This window comes from Lytechinus variegatus, chromosome 4 (assembly GCF_018143015.1).
Source record: "Lytechinus variegatus isolate NC3 chromosome 4, Lvar_3.0, whole genome shotgun sequence".
Taxonomy (NCBI): Eukaryota; Metazoa; Echinodermata; class Echinoidea; order Temnopleuroida; family Toxopneustidae; genus Lytechinus; species Lytechinus variegatus.
The window spans coordinates 33553658-33580607 of NC_054743.1; the positions used below are offsets into that span (position 1 = coordinate 33553658).

The following is a 26950-nucleotide window of genomic DNA, read 5'->3' on the forward strand; positions in this document are numbered from 1 at the left end:
TCTGACAACATCTCGAGTTCAACCTTCAATTTAACGTCTTAATTGCTAGGAAGTTACCCCAATAAAATTTTTTTTCCAGGGGCATGATTAAAATATACCAGCAATTTTGGTTAGAGGAGAAACAAAATCACACATGGCCGTACATGCAACAGAGCGACCCTGGGATGCCATGGATGTAGACAAAGATTTTGATTTGAATTAAGAGGTTCAAGGACGAAGGGAAATTATGTTTGCTTGGTTTTTCATGCACTCAAAAAGGAGCTTCTTTCAAACCATGTAAAAATAAAGCAACGAATGATCATTGTCAGTGTAATTGTACTATGCTAAAAGTGCAAGATTTGTTTAATGCCAGGGCGTCAGCATCCAATAATCTTGATAATATCGGCCTGGAAGATATTTTGATTTGGGAGCAATCCATTTTCTCTTTTGATTAAAAGGAATATATAGACTGTTGATTATTTTCTTTTCCATCTTTATTATCTTCCTCGTTTCCTCTTTTCTCCCCCTTTTCACTTCTTAAAAAGAAAACCCCACATGGGTTAAGGTCGCTTCCTTCTCCACCATGCGCGTAGCGCTGCACCTGCATGCAAAGGAAGATATAATTTTTAAATAAAAATATCCACTGTGGTTTAGTTTGATTTTGAATTGTTTTCTTAATTTTTTTTGTTTCTCTATTCCAAAAAAAATGAAGGTCTCCAAACTTCAAATGCTTCAGAAACTTAAAGGCTATCAAGGCAAGCCTTCAAGAAAGGTCGGTCATCCAGGGACTCCAATTATAAACACTTCAGTGGTAAAGTGCAGTTGTAAACCTTGTTGACTTAGTTCGACATTAGCCGGGTATGACACTGATCGCCTCTGAAGAAGCATAAAGATCCAGCAGATTTATAAGAGCGTTATTAAGAGATGGATTATATTATGAAAATGTTCCAACCATTGAAACCGATCAAGAGGTTGTGATGTATTATCGACCTTCACGTTCAAGTTCACGTTACCTTTATTTCATTTCGACTCTATTAATATTGGAGCGTTGTGGCCCAGTGGATTAGTCTTCTGACTTTGAAACAGAGGGTCGTGGGTTCGAATCCCAGCCATGGCGTAATTTCCTTCAGCAAGAAATTTATCCACATTGTGCTGCACTCGACCCAGGTGAGATGAATCATGAATGGGTACCCGGCAGGATTAATTCCTTGAGTGCATCAGCGCTGAAAAGCAGCTCGAGCTAAAGCCGGGGTAATAATGATAATAACGCGTATCGGAATAGAATATGTCTAGATAGATGGCGCTATATGAATGCCTATTATCATTATTATTATTATCATTATTATTATTATGATACCATTCTCATTCTCTTTTCCCCTCAAAATTTTGGGCTCCGCCGATTACGCTTAAAAGACCCCCTTACATACAAAACAATGAGGAGACGTGCAGGTTAAAATTATATGATGATGCCCATAATCTATCATGGTTACATACGAAATTAAGGTATGCAAATTCCCTGAAAAAAACTAAAAAATAAACATGTCAATAAAAGAGGTAGTTTATATCGTTTACATGATTTATGTTTCAGGTGTTAATCATCGTTTTACGATCGATATACTCCGGACCCCTTTTTATTCGGAGATTTTATCAAATTTTCAATATCAGATGTTTTTGTCCCGGGGTTTTGTATTAATGGAATCTGTATCAGTGGCGTAACAGGGGTCGGTGGCCAAGGGGGGGGGGGGCAAGAGCCAAAAAGAACCGGTCATATCATGGTATGAAAAAGATTTTTATGCTGATTGTGCCCCGAGCATTAGGGCGAAACTCAATGCGTGATAAGTACCCCCCCCAACAAAAAAAAGAGGGGGCACAGCATGGCGCGCGCAGCAAAAAGTTGCTTAATACAAGTCCGAGAGAGCGCGAAGCGATTGAGAAAAAAGTATTTTCATAAAAATCTAACTTTGAGATTGATTTTGACATGGTATTGAAATAAAATATCTTACATCTTCCTTTCCTTTTCTTTCATCTTTTCTTTTATGTTCTCGGTTGTAGAACTTTTGGGGGCCAGTGCTATGCGGATCGGGTCCGGGGCAATGGCGGCCCCAGGAGTTTTAACCTTGAGATGCAAAAGAATATTTGGGGGCGAGTCAACACACGAATATTTTGCCTATTTCTCAAAATCGAGTAAGGAGCGCGAGCTATTTTTTTTACGTAGACCCTAATGACTTAAAAAGGGATCTGTTAAGGACTAGAAGTTTGCATTGGATCATGAAGACGATATCTCACCAAATAAATAATGCGAGCGCGAAACGCTAGCTGAAAATTGTTAACACCCTGAGATGATCGATAACTGGACGTTCTATAAGCACTTTTTGTAATCATGAACTGGATGGCTATATATCTAATTTAACATTAGATGCAAGCACGTAGCGCGAGCTGATTTTTTTAAATGAAAATTATGAATAGGCAGGATGCGTATCTCTCTAAAACGAATAATTAAAACTGTAATCGCGAGAAGCATACTGACTTGAACAATGTATTTCTAAGCCCCATGAACAGATAATTTATACTTATCTCAGTCAACAGCTATAATACTGCGAGCATGTATAGCGCGGGCGGCTGAAAGATTTATGTGAGTGACAAAAATTATTGGGAGCTAACAGTGAATGGATGAGAAAATTTTCAAAATTTAAGGAACGAAAAAGCTGTTTTGGAGCACTTCACAGCAGCTGCTTTAGTAGACTGCTCATGACAACATTTACTATACATTTTTTTTTCTTCAAAATTTCGGGGGTGGGGCCAAATCACTGGGGGCAAATGCCCCCTTGCCTCCCCCTTCGTGCCGCCACTGGTCTGGGGCGGAGTCCCCGGAACGTCGTGATATTTTTAAACAATGCAGATGGCCACTGTTTTATCAAACCGCGGGTACATACAAAACACATAACTTCAACGCGGCAGTTGAGGATAATAAACCAAATATTTTGAGGCAGCACAACATAGCAAATGTGGAAATATTTATAAAAGTCGCCAGCAGCGAGCGAAGCGAGCCAGAAAACAGATTGGCCTTTGAAAAATGATTTTGAAATAAAATTCTACTTATGTGATAATAGCTTTGGAAATTTATCCAAAGTAAACAAGCTTTTTATGGTTAATCTAGCCAGTGCAAAGCTTCACTTATCTAGGTTAGGACATAATATCGGGGGATATAACTAGCCCTTGGCTAACCCTACTTTGGCTAAGGATTTTTCCCGGGATTTTTGTCCTGATTGCGACCATTATTGCATAAAATTTAGCAAGCTTATATATAATAGACTCCATCCACCTTTCTTTCTGTTCTTTATGTGTTCCAATCCTCGGCAACCCGATCGTGTTATTAATTTCTCCTCTTATTTTTCTCGTCCCTTTTCTCTATATATAAGTTATGATTTTCCAATAAGCCAGTTCAAGGTTAGCTCATAATCAACTATTCTCAAATGACCTTTGTGATCATTAGGATAAGCACTATCATTTTCAAATGTAGATGTTGCGTAAGCTTTACCAGTAGAATATTCAAATTCTAAGAACAAAAGGCATTGTATAGACCAGGTGACTAGAATAGTATAGGCCTACATCAGGGATAAAGTTTGGAAATCTGTTTTATTGTCTGCCTTTGGTACATTTGACTATTGTTTAGGCTACTGTTAAATACCAGTAATTATGAAGGCTCTATCTTCAGCTTGGATGGAATATTTTGAAATACATGAATAATCATCAAATCACAAATGCCTATGTCAGTGAATTTGAAAGCCACCTTCATGGTTTTCTCCATTTTCTGCTCGTGCGCAGTTTAACCGTGAACAGGCTTATTGGTTCTTCATATCGCGTTTCTTTCTGCCTCTTTCTCCCATTTCCCCGCCATTCTTGCCCGTGCCATTGATGAGTCATATCTTTTGATTTTATAGGCATATCTCTCTCTTGCTAATCATGCTAACGTGTTAGTATTTCAGGATATTTATACTTCCTCACGTGTTCTTCTTTCCTTCCTTTTCCCTATTTATGTTCTTCCTTTCTTTCCCTTTCCTTTTTCCCTTTCCTTCTTCCCTTTCCTCTTCTATCTTTCAGTTTAATTCCCTTTCCATTTCTCTCCCTCTCCCTTTTCTCTTTTTCCCCACTTTTTTTTATTTTAATTTTCCCGGTGAAATCCGCTGGGGGGGGGGGGGGCAGCTTGCATGCCCCCGCCCCCCCGCCTGTTACGCCACTGATGTGTATAAGAATGAAGAAAGATGAACCCCGCCCGCATCACCGTGGTAATCATTAGGGGCCGATTGCACGAAAGGGTATTTGCAAGGACCGTCTTTCGTCTCGCCCATCTTTTATGATGCGCCATGTGAAACGCATTTTAAATAAATCATCTGCAAACATATTTCATTCGTCCATTAAAATAAACAAAATATTTGTTTATAAAATGATGTGATATATCATAAAATTTGATTTAAAAGCAACCTAAGGAATTTAATTCTTTATCATAAATTTCAGAAATACCCCGCTTATAGCGTATCATAAAAGATGGGCGACACGAAAGACGGTCCTTGGAAAGACCATTTCGTGCAATCGGCCCCTGGGTTCAATTCCCGGCACGGATCTTGACCAACTAAGGTATTCTTGGTCTTTTATCTTGCATCAAATAATGAAAATTAAAATTTTATCTTGCATCAAATAAATTAAAATGAAAATTTTATTGTGTTAAAAAAAGTTTCAGGGGATTCCCCCATTATAATAACGTACACGTACATTCGTACCGTACTTCCGGGCATGCGAGGTGAAGTTTGACCTGAGCCTGAAGTGAAAACAGCACTGAAAGTTCCATGAAACGTGTCGGTTTGTAGACAAAACTAATTGTAAGATCTGAGGGTCGAGTTATTGAAGTCAATACTACTTGAATCGTTAAATTCACCTCTTAATTGACATTCACAGCGGCCTGTGTTGGCCACAAATGTGCAGTGTCGTTGATCGTTGGAGTCAGTAACCTGAGTCAGTAATCAGCGGAACAGCCGACCAGAAAGGGCCTGAACCTTCAGGACAGAGGGGGAGTCAGAGACTGGTACTTCTGAGTAAAGAAAGCTTCGTGGCGTGTCGCGTCGATCGTAAGTTGCGATTTCCTGTGAGTGTCTCACTCTCAGACTCAAGTTCTCAACTTCTCTTCTTTTATATCAATCTCTGTTATTTAGATTTGCTTTACTTTAAAAATCAATTTCCCTTGGCTTTGATGGGCATGAGAGAAAGAAAGAAAGAATGAAAGAAAGAAAGAAAGAGAAAGAAAGAAAGAAAAAAAAAACAAGGGACATCGCACATGACAACAATAAAAATGTTAATCTAGATGGCAGTGGTAGAAAAGTTGGAATTTTTTTCATTTTCATAGAAACCTTGCTTTATATAGAACATATATCTTGACCCAGAGGCCCATATGTGAAAGTCAGTTTTAATTTAATTGTGTGGATTAATTAGATCTAGATGTGGATAGCCAATTGTGAAATAAATCTCACAGCTCATGTTCAAAATACATGCTCAAATGAAATTCTGTAAGTAGTAGCTATAACAGTTTTCTCACTCATCAAAACAATTTATCAATTTCTAAAATACATTTTCGGCTTCCAATAATTTTAGCCCGGAGATAGACCTGACTTAATTTAATGCGGTCTTCAGAATTTATGGTTGAATGCAGGGGTGGATCCAAATTTTTCGGAGGAAAATTTTGACAAGCCCCAAAAAAAGTTTTTCAAGTTTCAACCACCAATATTTTGGACCCGCAAAATAAAAAAAGGTCTTCACTTTCAAAGGGGGGGGGGGGATGCATCTCGGTTTCAATGGCAATTTTGCATTACAAATTTCAATTTTTCTTCTCAAAAGGGGGGGAGGCACGTGTCTCCTGTGGCCCCCCCCCCCCGCCTGGTTGATTGGTTGAATAAGTGTGAGTAGTATATTAGTAGTACACTATCCCTAATTGTTTTAGTTGTCAAAAAAAGTACAAACCAGCGAGGTTAATTTGCTCCAAAACCACCCAAAAGCCTATAACTATCAAAATAAAGATGATAATATAGGACATATATAGTGCATGTATTTACCTTGTTAGGCGCTAAAGGCACTCCTATATTACCCCAGTTAAGCTACATGTAGTCTACCGATTCCAGTGGTCACTGCTTTTTGAGGAATTACTTCCTGCCGGGGTCCGGACAGCCCGACCACCAGACAGCCCGACCCGCTTCCCTGGACAACTCGTCCCGGTCGAGTTGTCCAGGGTTGGCTCTGAATCGGACAACTCGACCACTTGAATTCTTCTTCAAAATTTCATTAAATAAAATTTCAAACTTTACTTCGAAAGTATTTTCCCGCATAATCCATGTTTCTTCAATATATTCTCGACAGAAAAATTGACATTTCAGTGCATTTTGAGCTATTTTGAAAGAAAATATAGCGAGTTCCCTTTCAAAATAGCTCAAAATGCACTGAAATGTCAATTTTTCTGTCGAAAATATATTGAAGAAACATGGATTATGCCGGAAAATACTTTTGAAATAAAGTTTGAAATTTTATTTAATGAAATTTTGAAGAAGAATTCAAGTGGTCGAGTTGTCCGATTCAGAGCCAACCCTGGACAACTCGACCGGGACGAGTTGTCCAGGGCAGCGGGTCGGGCTGTCCAGGGTCGGGCTGTCCGGTGGTCGGGCTGTCCCGGAACCGTAATTACCCATTTACCTGAACCAGAGTTGAGTGCAGCACAATGTGGGGGTAAATTTCTTGCTGAAGGAAAACATGCCATGGCGGGGAATCGAACCAACATCCCTTAGCTTGAAAGATGATAGTCTTAACTACTAGACCATGACACCGACACCCCCCATATTAAAGTACAGTGTAAGTAACCTGCTTGCTCAGTCAACGAAGAGGGCGGAGCACAGAGCTAGCCTGCGTACATGTATGCTGAATTAACCCAAGACAAAATGGAACAGCAAAAAAAATAAATACATACTGCCGAGTAGATGCATGCTTTTAGAGTCTATGGGAATATCAATTTTTTTTTAAAATCTTATTTCTCTCTCATAGTCATATCAAGTTTTTGTACATGAGGCAGAGCCTGAAAATATGGTGCAGGTTAGACCAAAATTGTTCTGTCTCTCAGTTAGAAGTGAGTTTTTCTGGTAGTCTTATTTGAGTTGGTCACTGCTCTCACGTTTGTAAACTTGATCACTGTAGTGAATGGCCTCTATGTACAATGTACCTGTGAGGTCACATTGTAAAATTTCAAAAATGATCTGTTTGAATTGGGAAATATAATGGAATACATCCATGCATATTAATAATAATAATAATAGGCATACCATCTATCTCTAATAAACCATTCTGAGGCATACTATTATAATTACACCAGCTTAAGCTTTAGCAACTGTTTCAGCATTGTACATACAAGGAAATATTTTTGTTGGGCATCTATCACAAACATTGATAACTATTATATTATTTCAATAATTCAATTCTTCTTACAGGAATTTTAGGTGATCTTTGGTGGTCTTCTCAGCAATGATCCTTCAGCGAGTTTTGTATTCACTTGCCCTGGTGGGAATATTTCATTTGGTCACGGGGAGGCGCTCTTCTACCGGGAGCAGTAAAGTAGATTCTTCTGATCCAGCTGAACTGTGGCCTGGACACCTTGAACCGTTAGGAGCAAAGGCTGTCCAAAGAGCTATACCTGTTATAGAAGGTATTACGAATACAAAGTAGTAATGGTTGGATAGTACTTAGTAAGTTAATACTTATCATTGGTAAAGTGTACTAATTAATAGTGGTGGTGGTAGTAGTAGAAGTGGTAGTAGTAAGTAGTAGTAGTAGTAAACCAAATTAACTACAAACAACATTAAAATGTCTTTCAAACAAAGACCAACTTCATCTGCAATCACACGCTTGAACACACATGCACACATACAAACCCTGACAATGTTACATATTTCAATCAAAAAAATTCTACATACATGTACTGAAAAATTAAAAATCAGTATGATCTTGAATGAAAATTGAATCATTGAGTGAACACTATCCCACTGCAAATAGTAAGACATTATTGATGTTTTTTTATTAACAGGTTTCCTGTCTCCGAAGACATTCTATGTGGACCATGTCTTGGGATCATTGCCAGTGGTCTTCCGGAACGGGGCCAAACTATCTCCTGCCTTCAAGTCCTGGTCCGACACTAACCTGAGACTCAGACCAGAGGCCGAGACGACCATCATTGATGTGGAGATAAGGAAGAAAGAGGATCGGAAGCAGCCTACCCAACGGATGAAGTTTACGGAGTTCCTGGAGCGGTATCAGACAGAGGATGAGTATATGGTGGATACATTGCCCAAGTTCCTCAGGTGAGGGGTAGACTGAAGTAGGCTTATCATTCTTTATATAAAAAATGTGAATCCAGGGACTAAGTTTTATAATTGTGAGGGGAGCAATAAAAAGCTCTCCTAAAACTTTTAAGGGGAGCATTAGGGGAGCACTACAAAGAAGCTCTTTGACATACAAGGGGAGCTCTCTTGTCCGATTTCAAAATGGATGGAGGAATGTACACTAAGTTACAACCAAAGGAGACAAACAATCAGATATAGATCTATGCAATATTTATCTCATTGAACTTTTTAATGTCATTCTTGCATGTGTGTTATTGCTTGAAATAAAATTGTGTGTTATTTACAAAACCTTGACAGAGAATGAGGTTTTCAAGGTGGACTCTTAACAGTTTGATCATTGACTGACACTCTTGTTGATAAGCAATCGCTGCAGCGAGTGATAAATCGCTCTACCAAAGATGGATTAATGAGAGCGGTAGCACATGATCACTCTCACTCCCCTTAAAACTGATTCCCTGCGAATCAACCCACCCCAACCTTTTTAAAAACTGTGAATCAGATAAATTTCACACTGATACGGTGGCTGGTGACAGAGAAAACATGCATTAAACAAACAAACAGATGGATAGATGCATACATTAGATTGGCCTAAGTAAAATAAGGATGATGTTTGCCACAGATGGAATTTGGTATTGTAATGTAGTATACTCTATTGCATTTCTCTGTATATTGTGAATAGAGAGAAGCCGTTGGTTTTTTTTTCTAGTACCTTCTTGATAATTCTTCAGTTGAATAAAATAAATTTTGTAGTAATGATGTTATCAAAGGTAAAATGCAAGTCATAGTAAGTAGACACATAAGTAAGTTGAGCCAGATATTTTACTGTTAGCCTAGACTTTTATATGATCATTTGCTTGTAGTCTATGTGAATCAACATTTCACACAAATAGATTTGTTCATGGCAAAGTTGGAAAAAATCTTTCAAGTAATAGTAGCATTAGCCAGAGCTATTTTGGAATGGTTTCAGCATTGTTTGAGTATTTTGAGTATTTGTCCCACATTGTAACTTGATGTTGTTGAAACCATTTCTTTTTATAATTTTTGCAGGAAAGATGTTGTTATTCCTCCACCTCTGGTTTGTGATGAAATACTACAAAGAATATCAGATGTGGTGAGATTATGTATATTTGAATTTCTAAATTGTAGGTCAATCTTCTATAAGTCAAATAATGATAATAATAGGCATTTGTATAGCACCATTTATCTAGAAACGATATATTCCAAGGTGCATTGTTATTATTATTATTACCCCGGCTTTAGCTTGAGCTGCCTTTCAGCGCTAGCGCATTCAAGGAATTAATCCTGCCGGGTACCAATTCACCTCACCTGGGTCAAGTGCAGCACAATGTGGATAAATTTCTTGCTGAAGGAAAACGCGTCATGGCTAGGATTCAAACCCACGACCCTCTGTTAGAAAGGCGAGAGTCAGAACCACCAGATCACGACGTGCCCCTGAGTCAGAGCAATTTTTCAGACCAGGGGCCTGTTTCATTAAGATTCACAACTATTGTATATTTGCTGTTATCATAACTTGCATCATATACTTGATTTTATTGGCTGCTTTAGAGATTTCCATTCCTTAGAACTGAATTAAACAGACTCTCCTATGTATTTTAGTCCTTCCAAATTGCAATTGTATTGCATCCTTACAGTTGAAGTCCCCTCTTAATGTTTATGAAATTATTACGTTTACTAGTTGCAGTGTGTTGCAGCCTTCTGGAATAGTGTGCAGAGAGTAGATCACATGAAACAAGTTTTTTTGTGTGCTTTCACATTTTATTGATTCAGATTTTAATAATTTGAAGAAAAAATATTTAAAAATTGTACTGCACAATTTTCTAGATTGATCTACTCCACTGCTCATGACAATGAATACTTAGAAAGTACAAACTAGAGTAAACAACAAATCATGAGATAAAATGAACATATAATTAAGTTAACATTTGTTGAATATTACTTAGCTTAATATATTTGAGCCATTCTTGACATAGATTGGTAAGTTGGTCCACAATTCCCATTCACCTTTATTTGGTTGTATCCCCCTCCTCCTCATCTTCTCATCCTTATCTCCTCTCATCCCTTCACTCCCCTTTCTCCTCTTTCACCCACCATCTCAATTGTCCTTCTCCCCTCCTCCTCTCCATCTGCTCCTCCTGCTCTTGCTCCTGCTTTCCTTCTCCTGCTCTTCCTCCTCCTGCTCTTCCTCTTCCTGCTCTTCCTATTCCTCCTACTCCTGCTTTTCCTCCTCTTCCTCCTCCTGCTTTTCCTCCTCTTCCTCCTCCTGCTTTTACTCCTCTTCCTCCTGCTTTTACTCCTCTTCCTCCTGCTTTTCCTCCTCTTCCTCCTGCTTTTCCTCCTCTTCCTCCTGCTTTTACTCCTCTTCCTCCTGCTTTTCCTCCTCTTCCTCCTGCTTTTCCTCCTCTTCCTCCTGCTTTTCCTCCTCTTCCTCCTCCTGCTTTTCCTCCTCTTCCTCCTGCTTTTCCTCCTCTTTCTCCTCCTGCTATTTCCTCCTCCCCCTCCATTTTCAATACCCATTTTCCTGCTCCTCTGTCACCCTTCCTTCCTCCCCTCCTCACCTCCCTCCTTCATCTCCTTCTCCCCCTCCTGATTATACAGGTTATGTGGTTCAGCAGCGGTGGTACCAAGTCTCATCTTCACAATGACGATACAGACAACATCAACTGCCTATTCAGTGGTCAGAAAGATATCCTCTTCCTTAACTACACACAGTATCGCCATCAGGTAGGCCTATATTACTTGTCTGTTCGAGACCACATTCTATGATTTTGGCTGTACTTCTTTTAATGCAGATTGCCAGAAATCATAAAATATATCAAAAGAAGGAGAAAAAGAACTTTAAACTAGTGTGTCCCTTTTCATTACATCAGAATATTTTCTACAAAGCTTGAAATGTTTTGAAGGAAAATAATCACTAAAATCCATAATTTGGTGATGAAATTGAAATGTAATAATGTGGTATATATGTTCCATTCGTATAGCGCAGCTACTATAATTGCATATACTCTACTGTGCTTGATACTTGGTATCATATTATTATCCCGGCTGTAGCTGAGCCGCTGTTTAGGCACTAAGCATTCAAAGAATAAATCCTACCGCACACCCATTCACACCTGGGTCGAGTGCAGCACAATGTGGGTAAATTTCTTGCTGAAGGAAGACAAGCCATGGCTGGGATTCGAACCCACGTCCAGGCTTGAAAGACAAGAGACACAACCACTAGACCATGACACCCCCTAGACCACGACACCCCCACAAGGTTCTGCGTACCTTGTTCAAGTTTTTATATACTTTTGCATTTATTCTGTAACTTCTGTTTCTGTTTTTTCTTTGTCTATATTTTGCATATAGATATTGTACTGTTTTTGTTTATGCTTGAGAAACATAAATTAGTACCGGTAAACAGAACTTAACTTTTCGCATTGAATATGTAATGTTTTTTCTATGCAGTTTCACTTTGATCATCCTGATGGAAGTTATTCCAGTGTTGATGTGGACAGCGTAGACATGATCAAATATCCTGGATTGAGGAATGTTGAATTCTACAAAGCAAAACTATTTCCAGGTGATTGCATCTATATTCCTTATAAATGGTGAGTACCAGATCCCAACAAATCAGTAAATTGATATAATTGTGGAGAGCTAGGGGATATAAATCTTAGCTGCTTTGCCCTATATACTTTATACTGTTATTCTTTTTATCGGTTAAAATAAAAGAAATTGTGGTTTCTGTCTTGCCTGCATAGCAGAGCCAGACTATACATGTAGATACATGTAGATGCCGCTTTTTTCCAACAGTGACAGTGGCGGCGACATGACCAAGGTCAGAGGTCACAAAGGGTCAATTAACTTTGGCCATGTTGGGGGTATTTGTGGATTAAACATAAGAGCAAATATGTATCCCTGAATGTTCTGTGCACGTTTAAGGTCACATGACCCAGGTCAAAGGTCATTCAAGGTCAATGAGCTTTGGCCATGTTAGGGATATTGTTGAATTGACATCATAACTTAGAAAGTTTTTGGATCTAGTTCATGAAACATAGACATAAGGGTAATCAAGAATGACTGATTGTTTTGCACATGATCACGGTCAAAAGCCATTTTGGGTCAATGGATATAGTATCTTATTATCATATGAATTGTGGGTTGTTGTTTTGTTTTGTAAATAATTATTCAATAGATCTTTGTTTTTCAAAGCCAGCTCTGCTGTTATATTGAATCGCGTAATGCAGATGAGACTGCCAGAGGTGCTCCACTTGTTTATATGTTGCCCTACTAACAGATCTGGAGTGATCACGAAAATAATGACAATTTTACATCAATCACTTGCCACTGTTTATACATGTATCAGCCTATATTTTTTCCTACCTTCATACATACTTTTCTACCTGAAAAAAAAAAAATTACGGGTCAAAATAGTATTGAGCCTTTCCACTTGTCCATCTATTCCAATTCCATGAATTTTGCCCTTTGACATTCTTCCCACTACCCAGGATTCATCAGGTGAACTCAATCGGCCGTAATATTGCGGTTAATGTTTGGTTTGACCATTCCTGTGAAACTGTCCCTAGTCCAGAGATCTGTGGACCCACTGACCGGAGGTTGACCATAGCGGATGTAGAGCTGGATGTCGAGAGACCTTTGGGATTTGAAGAAGACTTTGAAGAGGATCAACCTTCAGCAGTGTAAGAAATTGGAATCCAACCCAACAAAATTTAATTTTACTGAAACAAAAATCAGACATATGTACTTAGATCAAAGTTTTTACAGTATCGGAGAAACAATACAAAGGTTTGAATTTTTAAAATTTGTGATAAATTTTAACTAATTTTCTTAGTCCTTGTTCTATTTCTTTCACTATTCTGTTTTTTCCAATTTTTCTCCCCTCTCACACAATATTTTATGATTAAGGCTGGATTCCCCTTTGAGAATACCACATTTTAAAAGGAGACCTTGAAACAGAACCAGAAATGTAGAAAAGAAGTATGACTAGAACTGGCAGCTTACATATAGCTGTAAGGGTTCGAAACTGCTGAAGCATTCCTCACCTCAAGCTTCCTATCTCACCATCCCATTTCATTCCATTCCATTTTGGGTTGATGAACTTGATATTTCTCTCAATTTCATTTTGAAGATACAAGTCTACAGGCTGCTGCAGATATACGAGATGCTTGTTTTGCTTATTAGATACTGGAAGCTTATTGTATGTTGTTTCTTTGACTTCATGATCATTAGTTTGAATTGTTTTTCCTTTGCAAATTGTTTTTCCTTTGTTTCTTCTCTTTTTTATGGGGATGGGGCTTTAGTAAACTAAAATACAAATATTTATGTGATAGAATGAAAGTCCAATATTTTCATTTTTAGTGATTTTTCAAACCGATTTGTATTTATTGTCTATATTGAAGTATACTTTTCAGTAGAGTTAAGTTGTTGAAAGTCTAAAACTTTTCCCTTTTCTCTCTGTTTGACTATAGTGAGATGTTAATTGACACTCTGAAAGATGAGGAGATACAATTATTTACTCAACAAGATTTTACTGCTCTATTACAGAAGGTATTGTGTATTTTCAGTTTGATCATGTCTTATTTCTTATCACATGTCATGGTGATGATGATGATGATCAACATCCTCATCACCATCCATATCATCATCATCATTATCATTATCATCATTATCATCATCATCTTCATCATCATTATCATCATCGTCTTCATCATCATCACATCATCATCATCTTCTTTTTCCTCTTCAACATCATCATCTTCATCTTCACACTCATCACCACCATCATCATCAACATCATCATCATCACCATCATCATCTTCACAATCACCTGCACCATCATCACCATCATCATCCTCTTCATCATCATCGTCTTCATCATCATTATCATCATCGTCTTCATCATCATCACATCATCATCATCTTCTTCTTTTTCCTCTTCAACATCATCACCATCATCTTCATCTTCACACTCATCACCACCATCATCATCAACATCATCATCATCACCATCATCTTCACAATCACCTGCACCATCATCACCATCATCATCCTCTTCATCTTCACAATCATCACCACCATCATCATCATCATCACCTTCACCACCATCATCATTATCATCATCATCATCATCACATCACCATCTTCTCCTTTTTCCTCTTCAACATCATCATCCCCATCAACAACCACATCATTATCACCACTGTCGTAATATTTATTGACTTGGTCATCATCACCATCATCATCATTTTCACTGTTACCATCATCATTATCATCTTTGGTATGAGGAGAGATTAATTTCGTATCATGTGGTATTATTTTCAAAGTTTTGTGACTCAAGAATCATGAAAGTTTTCACTTCTTGATATATCCAAACAAATAAATGGAAACAGAATAGAGTCACGTAAAATAAACCTATAGGCCCATATTCTGAAGTCGGGTTTAACTTAACCTCAGGTTTAAAGTTGTGGTTTAAGTATGGATAGCCAATTGTTACATAAATCACTAACAGTAGAGATATAATATTACACCTCATTTGACTCTTAAATCATTCATAATTGTGTGGGAAGTATAAATAGATTATTGTCTTCACCATCAATGAATCAGAAAAGAGCACAGTAAACATGAAAAAATACAACTTAATAACAAAAATTAACATTTTTGGCTTCCCATAATTTTAGCACAGAGTTCGGCCATGTTCTAAGTTAAATCTGACTTCAGAATACGGGCCATAATGAATATCTCATCTTGAATCAATATTGATATACATGTACATGTACATGATGTATACAATTTTCTGCAGTTCACTTTATATCAATATCATATACATTTCCTTCACCCTTATATTCCCCTTCCGTTGTTCTTCATAGAAATTAACAATGTTAAGTGATCTGAGATGGAATGAAGAGTGCGATGCCCTCTCAAGAGAAGTAAGTTGATATATTTTCATTATATTCAATTGTAATTAGTAATTTCATATGCAGTTTTGAATATGAAATACCCGGTACCTTGATTGTATAAAAATAATGCATTTTATATACAGTGCCCCTTTTATAAGGTTTAAAAACACATCGAGCCAGAAACTTATCCTTTCAAGCCTGGAGTGCTTTTTACCCCCTCCCCAACATCTTTTGTGATCAATCTTTCATGCAAACAACACAAACTGGAAGGGGTCTACAATATCAAAATTACAAACACCACATAGAAATATTAGTTTTAGAACAGGTAGCTTTTAAAACAATTTCTGCAACTAAGAGGAAAGTTTCGGAGGCTATAGTTGATAAGTTCCCATCAGCTATTTGTGATACCAGTTCAAAGGACAGCAGGTGTAATACTTGTGGCCAAGTAAATCAGATAAATGTATTAAGATTTGATCATCAGCATACTCGGGAGAGTTAGAATCATGAACTAGCCATTTTCCTCATACATTCTGAGATAATAAATGTGGGAAAGTTTAACAGTGAACCCTACCAGAAAATGAACTTATTTAAAGGTCAAGTCCACCTCAGAAAAATGTTGATTTCAATCAATAGAGAAAAATCAGACAAGAACAATGCTGAAAATTTCATCAAAATCGGATGTAAAATAAGAAAATTATGACATTTCAAAGTTTTGCTTATTTTTAACAGAATAGTTATATGAACGAGCCAGTTACATCCAAATGAGAGAATCGATGATGTCACTCACTCACTATTTCTTTTGTTTTTTATTGTTTGAATTATACAATATTTCAATTTTTACGAATTTGACGATTAGGACCTCCTTGCCTATTATGCTTGTTGAATTTGTCTCTCTTCATTCAAATCAAGTTTTTGTTGGGGTGGACTTGTCCTTTAATGTTGTCAAATCCTGCAATGTTTTAGATAGTTAATTGTGAAGTCAGGTGATAAAATATGGCATTCAATAAAGTTTGTTTCTCTTGGCTTACCGAACATTATAGTGTTGTTGTCTACATTCAGCACTCAGCATGAAGGAGTGCATTTTGTGGTGGGGTTCCTTAACTTTTTTAGCACAAATGTACATGCATATTACCCAGCTAATAAAGTTTTGAGTGCGATAGATATGTTTTTGTAGATTGAATTTTACCAGTATCCTAGAGGTGTCTTGAATTGATTTCTTTGTGTATTTGTTTTTATTTTCTCTGTTCTGTAGGCATTTGAATTATTGGACTTGACAGAAGATGGCTTACTCGATAAAGAGGATCTTTCAAAACTGCAAGATACGGTAATAAAAGTGTATTCTTTTTCAAAGCAGGGCCCTGTCTTACAAAGAGTTATGATTGATCCAATCAATCTCAACGGTATGGAAATCCATCTTTACCATAATTTTTTTTACAGGAAATTTACACAATCTCCTTTGTAAACAGAGAATCACACTAAATCTTCAAGAGAATGATGAATGAACATCATTTGTAGAAAATATTCTGAACAAATTTGAATTTTAGAAGTTGACGTTTTTGGCCGTCCATAGTTATGATTTATGTGATCAATCGCAACTCTTTGTAAGATGGGGCCCAGATGTTTCCTGTATTTATTGATATACAAGTTCACAGCAATGATATAAAAAAAAACAACGTACAGGATTATTGATCAGATTACAAATGTGACATTTACACAATGATAACAATAGATAAGACTTAATTCATATAAAAATGTAAAATTAATTTGAATGCTGTGGTCAGCTAAAGCAAAAAGCTTGAATGAATTGCAGCCAGGGGAAAAGGGCTACATGAAAACCATTTAAAGAAATACACAGGTTTTTGTCTCGGCTGCATAGCAGAGCGAGACTAGGCTCCGCTTTTCCGACGGCGGCAGCAGCGTCGTTAACATTGAAATCTTAACCAAAGGTTAAGTTTTTGAAGTGTCATAGAAAGTATATGGACCAAGATCATGGAACTTGGACACAAGGATAATCAATTATTACTGAAGAACTTGCCTGAGTTTCAGGTGACATGACCAAGGTCGAAGTTCATAAACTTAGACCATGTTGGGGGAATCAACATCAAAATCTTAATCTAAGTCTAAGTTTTTAAAATGTCATCATAAATTAGAAAGTGTGTAGACCTAGTTCATGAAACTTGGATACATGTATAAAGGTATTGGTATATCACCAAACATTCTGCCCGAATTTTGGGTCACATTACAAACGTCAAAGGTAGTTCAGGGTCAACACACTTTGGTCATGTTGGGCGTAATTTTTTAATTGCCATTTTAGCTTTGAAAGCTAGTTCATGAAACTTGGACATAAGGGTAATTGTGTATCATGTTTCACTGAACATCCTGGCTGAGTTTCAGAATATATGACCAAGGTCAAAGGTCATATAGGGTCAATGAACTTTAGCTGTGTTGGACTGGGAGTATTTGTTGAATTTTCTCATAACCTTGAAAGTTTATGGATCTAGTTCATAAAGTTTAGACAAGAATAATCAAGTATTATTGAACATCCTGCATGAGTTTCAGGTCACATGACCAAGTTCAAAGGTCATTTTAAGGTCAATGAACTTTGGCCATGTTGGGGTATTGTTGAATTGCTATCATAACTTTGAAAGTTTATGGTTCTAGTTCATGAAACAAGGACGAGAGGATAGTCAAGTACATGTATCATTTATTGTTTTGCACAAGTTTTAAGTCACATGATCAAGGTCAAAGGTCATTTAGGGTAAATGAATATAATTTGTTATTATCATATTTCAGTCGTAAGTTTCAGCTAAGTCAGCACTGCTGCTATATTGAATTGCATAATGCAGGTGAGACTGCCAGAGGCTCCACTTGTTTATTGTTATTATTTTTCACATTTTTCATTCTTTTCTCTTATTTAGGATGAGATATTCACTTTCCAGTTGGAATCCAAACTATTTATGCTTTCCGATATAGCACATGAACAGGAAGTACAAGAGAGGCTGGTAAGATTGCATGATCTTAAATATCAGAACATATTGGCCTGTATTCTGAACTCGGGTTTGAATTAAACCCAGGGGGCCGTTGCATAAAGCTGTTCGTAAGTTAAGAGCGACTTTAAGAGCGACTTTAAGAACGACTGGTGATCCTTTCTTACACACTAAACCATCACCAATGAATATACCATTTACCATAAGACAGGATCACCAGTTGTTCTAAAAAATTAAGTCGCTCTTAACTTCCGAATATAGGGGGGGGTACCTCCGAGGCCCCCCCTCAACGATTCGTACGATTTTTTCGCTGCGCAAATTTTTTTGACCGCGTTGCTCGCTGACTTTTTACTTTCACGTCTTGCGTAACTTTTGAGACCAATTTTGCGTCACCCGGGTACGCGGTTCCGAAGTTACGCAATGTTATGTAAGTGCATGTCAGACCAAAAATTGCTCAAAAACGTGATTTCGTGTACAAAGTCAATGTAAATTGTGTTTTCAACCAAAAATCATAAATGTATGATTATTTTTAGTTTTGCTGGCCTAAATGTATTTTATGCTGTTTATGATCTTAGAAGAGTCCCCAACGAATTTCATTGAAAAAAAACAATGAAAAACAAAAGGTAAAAAAAAACAAAGAAATACATAAGATATTGATCTGATATCACAATTTTGTTCATGTACACTTGCTAAGAACATCACAAAGGGTTTCTATGCCAAAAATTAGAACATTTGGAGATTTATTTATGGAGTTAGAGGAAAAAGTATGATTTCGCATACTAATTACGCATAAATTAGCATAATTATGTAATAACAATTTGCATGAAATAAATTACTATACATTTTTGTAGATTATTTCCCAGACAACATGCGTGCCAATTTTCGGCGCGATCGCGCGGTCGACGGCCGAGATCTCAAAGGGGGCCTGTAATGAAATGAGAAAAAAATAGGATAAAACAAATCTACAATAAATGATAAATGGTGGACATTATTTACATGATTGCTAAGAAAGCATAAATGCTTGTAAGCAAGCAACCAGAGTACCGACATCTTAAGGTCCTATCTGAAGCTCTGAGGAACCTGGTAACGAGGATTAATGCCTTACCAAAGGGCACTAGCGCACCGATTGGGAATCTAACCCTGGTCACTGGAATCTGAATCCCCCGCTCTCCTGCCTGAGCTATTACGCCTCCTCTATTCTACTGGAATATTTTTGTATGTTATCTATGTTATAAATATCGCAGAAATGAGATGAAACGTGGCTTTCCAAGAAAGTGTTGATTAAATCTCTTGCATAGTCTGGAGCTAAATCTGGGTTTAATCATCAGCGTACCACTCAATAGGATAAGGACATTTTGGGGATGTTGGATAGATGATTGTTGAATTTAAGGATCACATTCATGCAATTAGAGGTATTAAAAAATATGCATTAATAATTATTAAAAAATTATTTAGGATTCTATGTTTATTTTTGTGTTTTGTTATACTGCATCCGTACATCTTGAATATTTTTTTCCATGTCTGTATTTGAAAAATGTCTTATGTGTCTATGTTCAATATGATTATCTTATTTATATTATGTTTATATTTTTTTTTGTTGCTGCTCTCTGTACGGGAGCACCTTGCTCGGCAAGCTTCTTGAGATTCTTCCCGTTTTTTAACCTTTGTACATTTTGTATTACAATATCTGAAAAATGAATGAATTGAATTGAATCCAAATAAATGAAACAAAATAAAATGAATCCCTAAGTACAGTCTTTGACGCATACAACCGTTATTCCGAAGCTTCGTAATTCCGAAGGTTCGGTTATTCCGAAGGTTCGTATTTCCGAAGGTTCGTAATTCCGAAGGTTCGTAATTCCGAAGGTTCGTCAATCCGAAAACGAAATAAGGTTCGTAATTCCGAAGGTTCGTTAATCCGAAAACGAAATAAGGTTCGTAATTCCGAAGGTTCGTTAATCCGAAAACGAAATAAGGTTCGTAATTCCGAAGGTTCGTTAATCCGAAAACGAAATAAGGTTCGTAATTCCGAAGGTTCGTTAATCCGAAAACGAAATAAGGTTCGTAATTCCGAAGGTTCGTTAATCCGAAAACGAAATAAGGTTCGTTAATCCGAAAACGAAATAAGGTTCGTTAATCCGAAAACGAAATAAGGCTCGTTAATCCGAAAATTAAATAAGGTTCGTATTTCCGAAAATGAAAATAATTCATTTTGGTAACAAAAACGATGTTATTTTTTATTATTATTATTTTATTCGGCATACAGAATCAAATAAAATATTACAAACAAGTGAATACAAAATGCAATAGAGTCATACAGATCATAATATAAAATTCAAGACAAAATTACGTTGTATCAGGTGCGTCTGGTCAAGCTGCCAGGGTATGGAAAAAGTTAACTTAATAACTATGGTCCGCAGACCTTCCTCCCCATACCTGACCAGACGCACCTGATATTGATTGAAATAATACATATATATATATATATATACATACATGTATATCAAAGTAAAATACGTACATTACAAGATTACACGATATTATGCAATGATAGTAATAACGATCGATGATGTGTGTTGGGGCCAAAGCATGTATTTCATTAAGAATGGCGCCCTGATCAAGCATAGGCTAATTACGATTTTATCTGAGCAATTGCTGCCTATAAGCAAATGGATTAATTAAAGATGCAGGGGGTCAAGTGTGTTGGAAGCGTGCGAGCAACCTCTAGATAATAGGATTTGTATTGGAGGGGATGTCATTTTTGATAACAGCTTCTGCTGGTAATAAAAATAAAAATAATACTAATAAGGATCCTTGTGAGATGTTGAAAGCGCGAATCGCAAGCTGAAACTAGTAGACATTTCATGTAACAAGACGTGAAGTGAGCATTCGGAGCATTTTTTGTAATCGTGAGAAAGATGTGTATCTTTCTAAAGAATTAATGCGAGGGCGAGTTGTAATTTGTTTATATACTGACCTGGGGCCCGTTGCATGAAACTTTTTACCTGAGAAAACTCAGGTTGTTTTTACAGGAGTTTTTGCCCTGTGCTAAAGTAATTGGCGGAAATCAGACTAACCTTAGTTTTCAGTTTTTACCAGAGTTTTCTCAGGTAAAAAGTTTTATGCAACAGGCTTCAGAAAGTAATCTTTTAAGGACTGCATTTAGTGACTCATGAATAGAATATATATCTCACGAACTAAATAATGAGAGCGCGAACCGCAAGCTTAAAATTTGTGATATTCCAACCTGAAAACTGGACATTTCATACTTCTTTTTTGTAACCAGGAATAGAATGAGTTCCTCAATAAACAATACTTGATGCGAGCAAGAAACGTGAGCCAAATTTTTCCGATTTTCCAACCTGAAAACTGGACATTCTATAGCATTCTTGTAAAAAAAAATAATAATAGCTGGGAGAATAGTTTTCAGAACTGAAGTGGCTTCCCTGGGTAAATGATATCTATATCAATATCATCATTCTAGGCCCACATGAAATTTCCAAAAGTTTGAGCACGTGATTCGCTCGCAACATCTCACAAGGATGCCCTTTTCACAGTATTGACCAAAAAGGTGAATTTTACATCTTCAGATTTGACTTTTTCCCCCAAACCGCTTGCTCTCTACGCTCGCAGAAATGAAACGTAAATATATAACTTTAGCATGTTTAGTGATCACTTAAAAAATTGTGCTCAATTTAGTTACTACAAAAGCACACAACCTCTTTACACAGATGATAATCTAATGGTGAAAATATCCGTTTGCACCAAATTGCCCCTATTGGCCCCTTTTTTTTTTACTTTCCCCCCCCCCCAAAAAAAATCCGTTCCTCCCCATTGGCTAAAACACGCATCGTCTTCATGGCTAACTGCAAAAAGTTCTTAAAATGTCCCCTTTAGATCAGATCAGAGCTTATATATTTAAAAATTCTGTTCGCGCTTCTTGCTAGCAGTTATTATCTAAATTTAGTTACATAGGCATCTCGCTTTGAAGATCACAAACATATTGCCCATCATATTAACAAAAATATAGCTCGCGCTCGCATTATTTAAAAAGGGTTTATCATGTTATTACATATTTACTTTATTTTATAAGGATAAAGCTAATTATTGACTGTTAGGACTACCCTTTCAAAGAAACAAACAAAAATCAACTTTAAACTGCCGATCAAGGAAAATATGGCTAAAAAAAAATCCCCCCCCTCTATTTGACGAAAGTTGGATCCGCCGGGAGGGAGGCAGGGGGCATCAAAAATGGAATAAAAAACAGGGGAATTAATATTTTCCAAAATGGGAAAGTTCCTTTTTCAAAAATAAATATGCCGTTTTTCATGTTTTTTCGAAATAAAATACTCTTTTTAAAGTATACAAGTTAAGTTAAGTTTTCAGGCTGGAATATTGAAAAATTTCAGCTTGCGCTTCGCACTCTCATTCGATTGGTGAAATATGCATCCTAAAGAGGTCACTAAATGCTTTCTTTAACAGGTTCCTTTTCTGGTCAGTATGTTTAAGCTCGCGTTTTGCGCTCGTGTAATTCTTTAGTTAGATGCACGTCTTTTTAATGACAGCAGAAATCTGCTCGGATTTTTAAAAACTAATTTTCATTTTTTATTGAAATAACCTAAAGTTTAGCTTGTGATTCACGCTCGCAACACCTCGCAATAATGCCATTTTAAGAATAACTGACCACAAAAAACCTTATACAACTTCACCTTTGAATTTGTTTTACCAAGCCGCTCGCTCATTATACTCTCTCCCGAAAAATAAAGCCTAAATATACATTTTGCCATAATAAGAAGTCACTTCAGAAAGTTATTCTCTACTTAATCAGTATCAAACAGACAATGACTTCAAGCAGATGATAATCTTAAGGTGAAAATATCACCACAGTCCCAATTTTGACGTATGAGTTTCATTTTTTGGCTTTACCCCCAACGAAAATTTGTTCGGCCGCCCTTGCCTTCCCATCCTCATATGATAATTGAAAGGCAACAGTGTCCCCCGCCCCCTCCCCTTGCCTCTGCCTCTGCTTTCCCGGTTTTCATTTTTCGGATTAACGAACCTTATTTTGTTTTCGGATTAACGAACCTTATTTTGTTTTCGGATTAACGAACCTTATTTCGTTTTCGGATTAACGAACCTTCGGAAAAACGAACCTTATTTTGTTTTCGGATTAACGAACCTTCGGAAAAACGAACCTTATTTCGTTTTCGGATCAACGAACCTTCGGAATAACGAACCTTTTTTCGTTTTCGGATTAACGAACCTTCGGAACAACGAACCTTATTTCGTTTTCGGATTAACGAACCTTCGGAACAACGAACCTTATTTCGTTTTCGGATTATCGAACCTTCGGAATAACGAATCGTCGGAATTACGCCACAAATGTTCGGATTAACGAACCCTTTTTCGTTTTCGGATTAACGAACATCGAGGTATAGGCAATTTACGTGTTTCGGAATTACGAACCTTCGGAATAAAGAACCTTCGGAATTACGAAGTGTAACCGTCTTTGAAGTGTTCCTTTATTTGATTTTCAGAGAAAGATGGAAAAGACAAAGAAGCCGCCATTATCAGACGATCCAAACGTTTTCGTCCAGCAAGTAGAACCTCTCAATCTAGATGACATAGATTGGGGAGACGATGGAAAGAAAGATGGAAAGAAAATGGATGAAAAGAAAACAGGTCAAACAAGGGAAGACAAGAAAGCAGAAGATATACGGAAGGAGGAAGAGTTGACCGATCATGGAGTCGATAATCCAGAAGATATTGATGATGATTCAGGCGTGAGTGTGAAAGTTGAACTTTAGATATGGACATTGTTAAAGACCTGCTGATGTATGGTATCTGGATGGAACCAAATCAAAAGGAATAAAATTCCAAATATTGTCATTCACATACAAAATCATGAGGCTATCCAGAAAGGTCTGCAATACTTACCAACAACTAAAGCATTACAAGCCAAGAGGGTTTCTCAATGAATATCCCACTTCCTAAAATAGAAATACATGTCTGATTCTAAGCATCCATACTATTATCGTAAATATCTTTTCATTTGTTATTCAAGCCTGAACAAAGGAATATTGGTGTATATGTACAGATCTGAAATAAAATGTGCATTGTATACTAATTGCCACTAGTTTAGTTGAGAGTAGGGATTTTTTGGATGTGCATGTTGACAAAATAGACTGCTACATATACATCTCAAGGCATTGCACATGTGCCATGTTGTCTCACTTGTTCATTTTCACAATCAGGACAATAAAAATTGTGATTCTTACATTGTCCCAAATGTAGGACAAGGTGCACTTGGATCATTGGTAAAGGTTCAAGTGGCTCATGAACAGCTTTATAAAAAAATCTTGCGGGTGTATGTTTCATAAAGCTTTCATAAGCTACAAGCCACTTAAATAGGGACTGGTGACCATTTCTGAGGAGATAAATCAACACCAAAATTGGTGTATATTGGTGGGAATGTGGTGGTCTAGTGGTTAAGACTCGCATCATTCAATCTGAGGGACATGGGTTTGATTCCCAGCCATGGCATTTTTTCTTCAGCAAGAAATTTACCCGCATTGTGCTGCACTCAACCCACGTGAGGTAAATGGGTACCAGCAGGAAGTAATTCCTCAAAAAGCTGTTAGCACTAGCTTAGCCAGGGTAAGATAGGATTGCCTTGAGCAGTGAGCACCTCACAACGTGTATACAATCGCTATATATACATGTAAATCCTATATTTATTATTAACCGTATCAGACATCTGAGCAGGGCAAATTTGAAACATTGTTGCCTGCTTAAGACTGGGATCAAATGACCGGTCAATAAAATTCCAATTGTTTATCCACGGGCCCAATTTATTGCCCGCTCAGGAAAGTCAATGAGAAAATGCGTGGAAATGTTGCGGGCAATAAAATATGTTGTATGGCCCCTAGGCCAGTCAATATTGCTTTATTATTATCTTATATTGCTAACCGCAAGAAAGGGTCACCGGTCTTGCCTAAAACCTTGTATAAGTCTTACATACAGCTTGTGAAACGACCTCCAGTACAATGAGAGGTACTGTGTTTAAAAGTTTAATGTGACATTAACTATTCTATGCAGTATGTATATATATGATTTGATTAGGGAATACCAACTATTAGGAATGATGGTGCTAAACCATGTCAAATTCTTTGCATATAGACAGATTCAGTAAAAATCAAGTGAAAATAAAATCCATGCCATGCTATGATTTTTGTTTGGCTCTACTATTAAATCTACTAGATCTAGAGTTATGAGGAGCAAAGATTTTTTTTTCTAAAAGCACTGTTGCAGGAACTCATACTTTAGACAAGTTTTCCATTAATATCAAATGTTATTTGATTACAGTCATTTTATGTGTGGAAAATATATACATCTCATGAGAAAAGAGCAGTTTTATTTATGTTAAAAGATTATTTTCATATATCACATTGGCCAATTATAGATATGCAATAATCCTGTCTTTCCAGAGAAATGTTTTTTTTGTATTTTTGTGATATATCTCAGAGGTTTCTATATTATTTTGGTATTATGCAATTATATATTCAGTTTTCGTAACATGTGGTTTTTGTTTGGGTTAATGTTTAGTTTGTAATCTTTTGATTGGGAATTAGTGTGTGATTCGTGTTTTGGCAAATCCGTACTTATTCCCATATGAAATTATGTTTAATATTATATTTGATGTCTAAATAAATTTTGTATTTTTTAATGGCGTAAATTATATTTGTTTGTGTGTTTTCCTTTAAAATCTGGTGGCTCATGTACAAAGCATATTGCCACAGGGGTGATTAAAACCTCTTATCTAAAAATGAGACAAATTTACGATCAGGTGATTTCCTCTGTAAAGTTATGTGTAAACTCCAAGACATTCAATCATAGAGTTTTGTGGAAAATGGCAACTAAATTATGGAACTGCCTTCCAAAAAATATTAGACCAATTGAATTCTTTGATAGGTTGTAATCTGTCTTTAAAGGCTTATATTTTTCTTAGAATTACATGTATAAGCTATTAAGTAGAGACACTATGTATTATGTTATGTTTCTAAGAATAGAATAGTGGTCTTCCCTTGCAAGAGTCATTTTTTTGCAATCATTACGTTTGCTATTTAATGTGAATTTTTAACCATTTTAAGGTTGCATATTTTCCTTTTGACTCCTGTAAAGTTCCCTTTGCCCAAAACTATGTAAAAGCATTTATCAAAAGCAAGTGATTATTGCCTAAGTTGGGAGTGAAAACTGCTCAGATATTTTTAAAAGTTCAATGACTCTATTTCCATACAGGAATCATGGATTTTCATTTTGTATTCAAATTGTATTCAGCTTAATAGTTGCCTGAATTGCACAGTGTACATGTATGTAATTTTAAGAAATTGCAACAATCGTTGACATCTTCAATTATTTTAACTATAATGTACTGGTTTAACCCTTAGTTATGAAGATAATTTAGAACATTACCAAGAAATATTTTGTCTTATATGCATGCCTGGCATTTAGAACATAACTACCTAACTCTTTGGTGCAATATATGGTGACTATAAACTTCATTCCTATTTTTAGATATTATTTTGTATATTTTGTGAGTTAATGAGATAAGCTATTGACAAATTTCTGAGTTTATATT

At 36.6% G+C, this 26950-nt stretch overlaps 1 protein-coding gene across 1 annotated transcript; it reads left to right on the forward strand.

Moving 5' to 3' along the window:
- Positions 1 to 4744: 4744 nt before the first annotated feature.
- On the forward strand, positions 4745 to 24863 carry LOC121413888 (bifunctional peptidase and arginyl-hydroxylase JMJD5-like). The gene is made up of 12 exons (XM_041606871.1): positions 4745 to 5102; positions 7497 to 7711; positions 8090 to 8363; positions 9453 to 9516; positions 11022 to 11147; positions 11874 to 12016; positions 12917 to 13108; positions 13898 to 13976; positions 15296 to 15355; positions 16578 to 16649; positions 18244 to 18327; positions 23850 to 24863. Exons 2-12 carry the CDS (start codon positions 7531 to 7533, stop codon positions 24117 to 24119), a joined length of 1545 nt encoding a protein of 514 aa, XP_041462805.1. The 5' UTR covers positions 4745 to 5102; positions 7497 to 7530; the 3' UTR covers positions 24120 to 24863.
- The last annotated feature ends 2087 nt before the right edge of the window (positions 24864 to 26950 follow it).

Coding starts and splice junctions, on each gene's coding strand:
- LOC121413888 (XM_041606871.1), top strand. CDS start 7,531: ATGATCCTTCAGCGAGTTTTGTATTCACTTGCCCTGGTGGGAATATTT. Junction 9,517..11,021: donor TACAAAGAATATCAGATGTG/GTGAGATTATGT, acceptor CTGATTATACAG/GTTATGTGGTTCAGCAGCGG. Junction 15,356..16,577: donor GCGATGCCCTCTCAAGAGAA/GTAAGTTGATAT, acceptor TCTGTTCTGTAG/GCATTTGAATTATTGGACTT.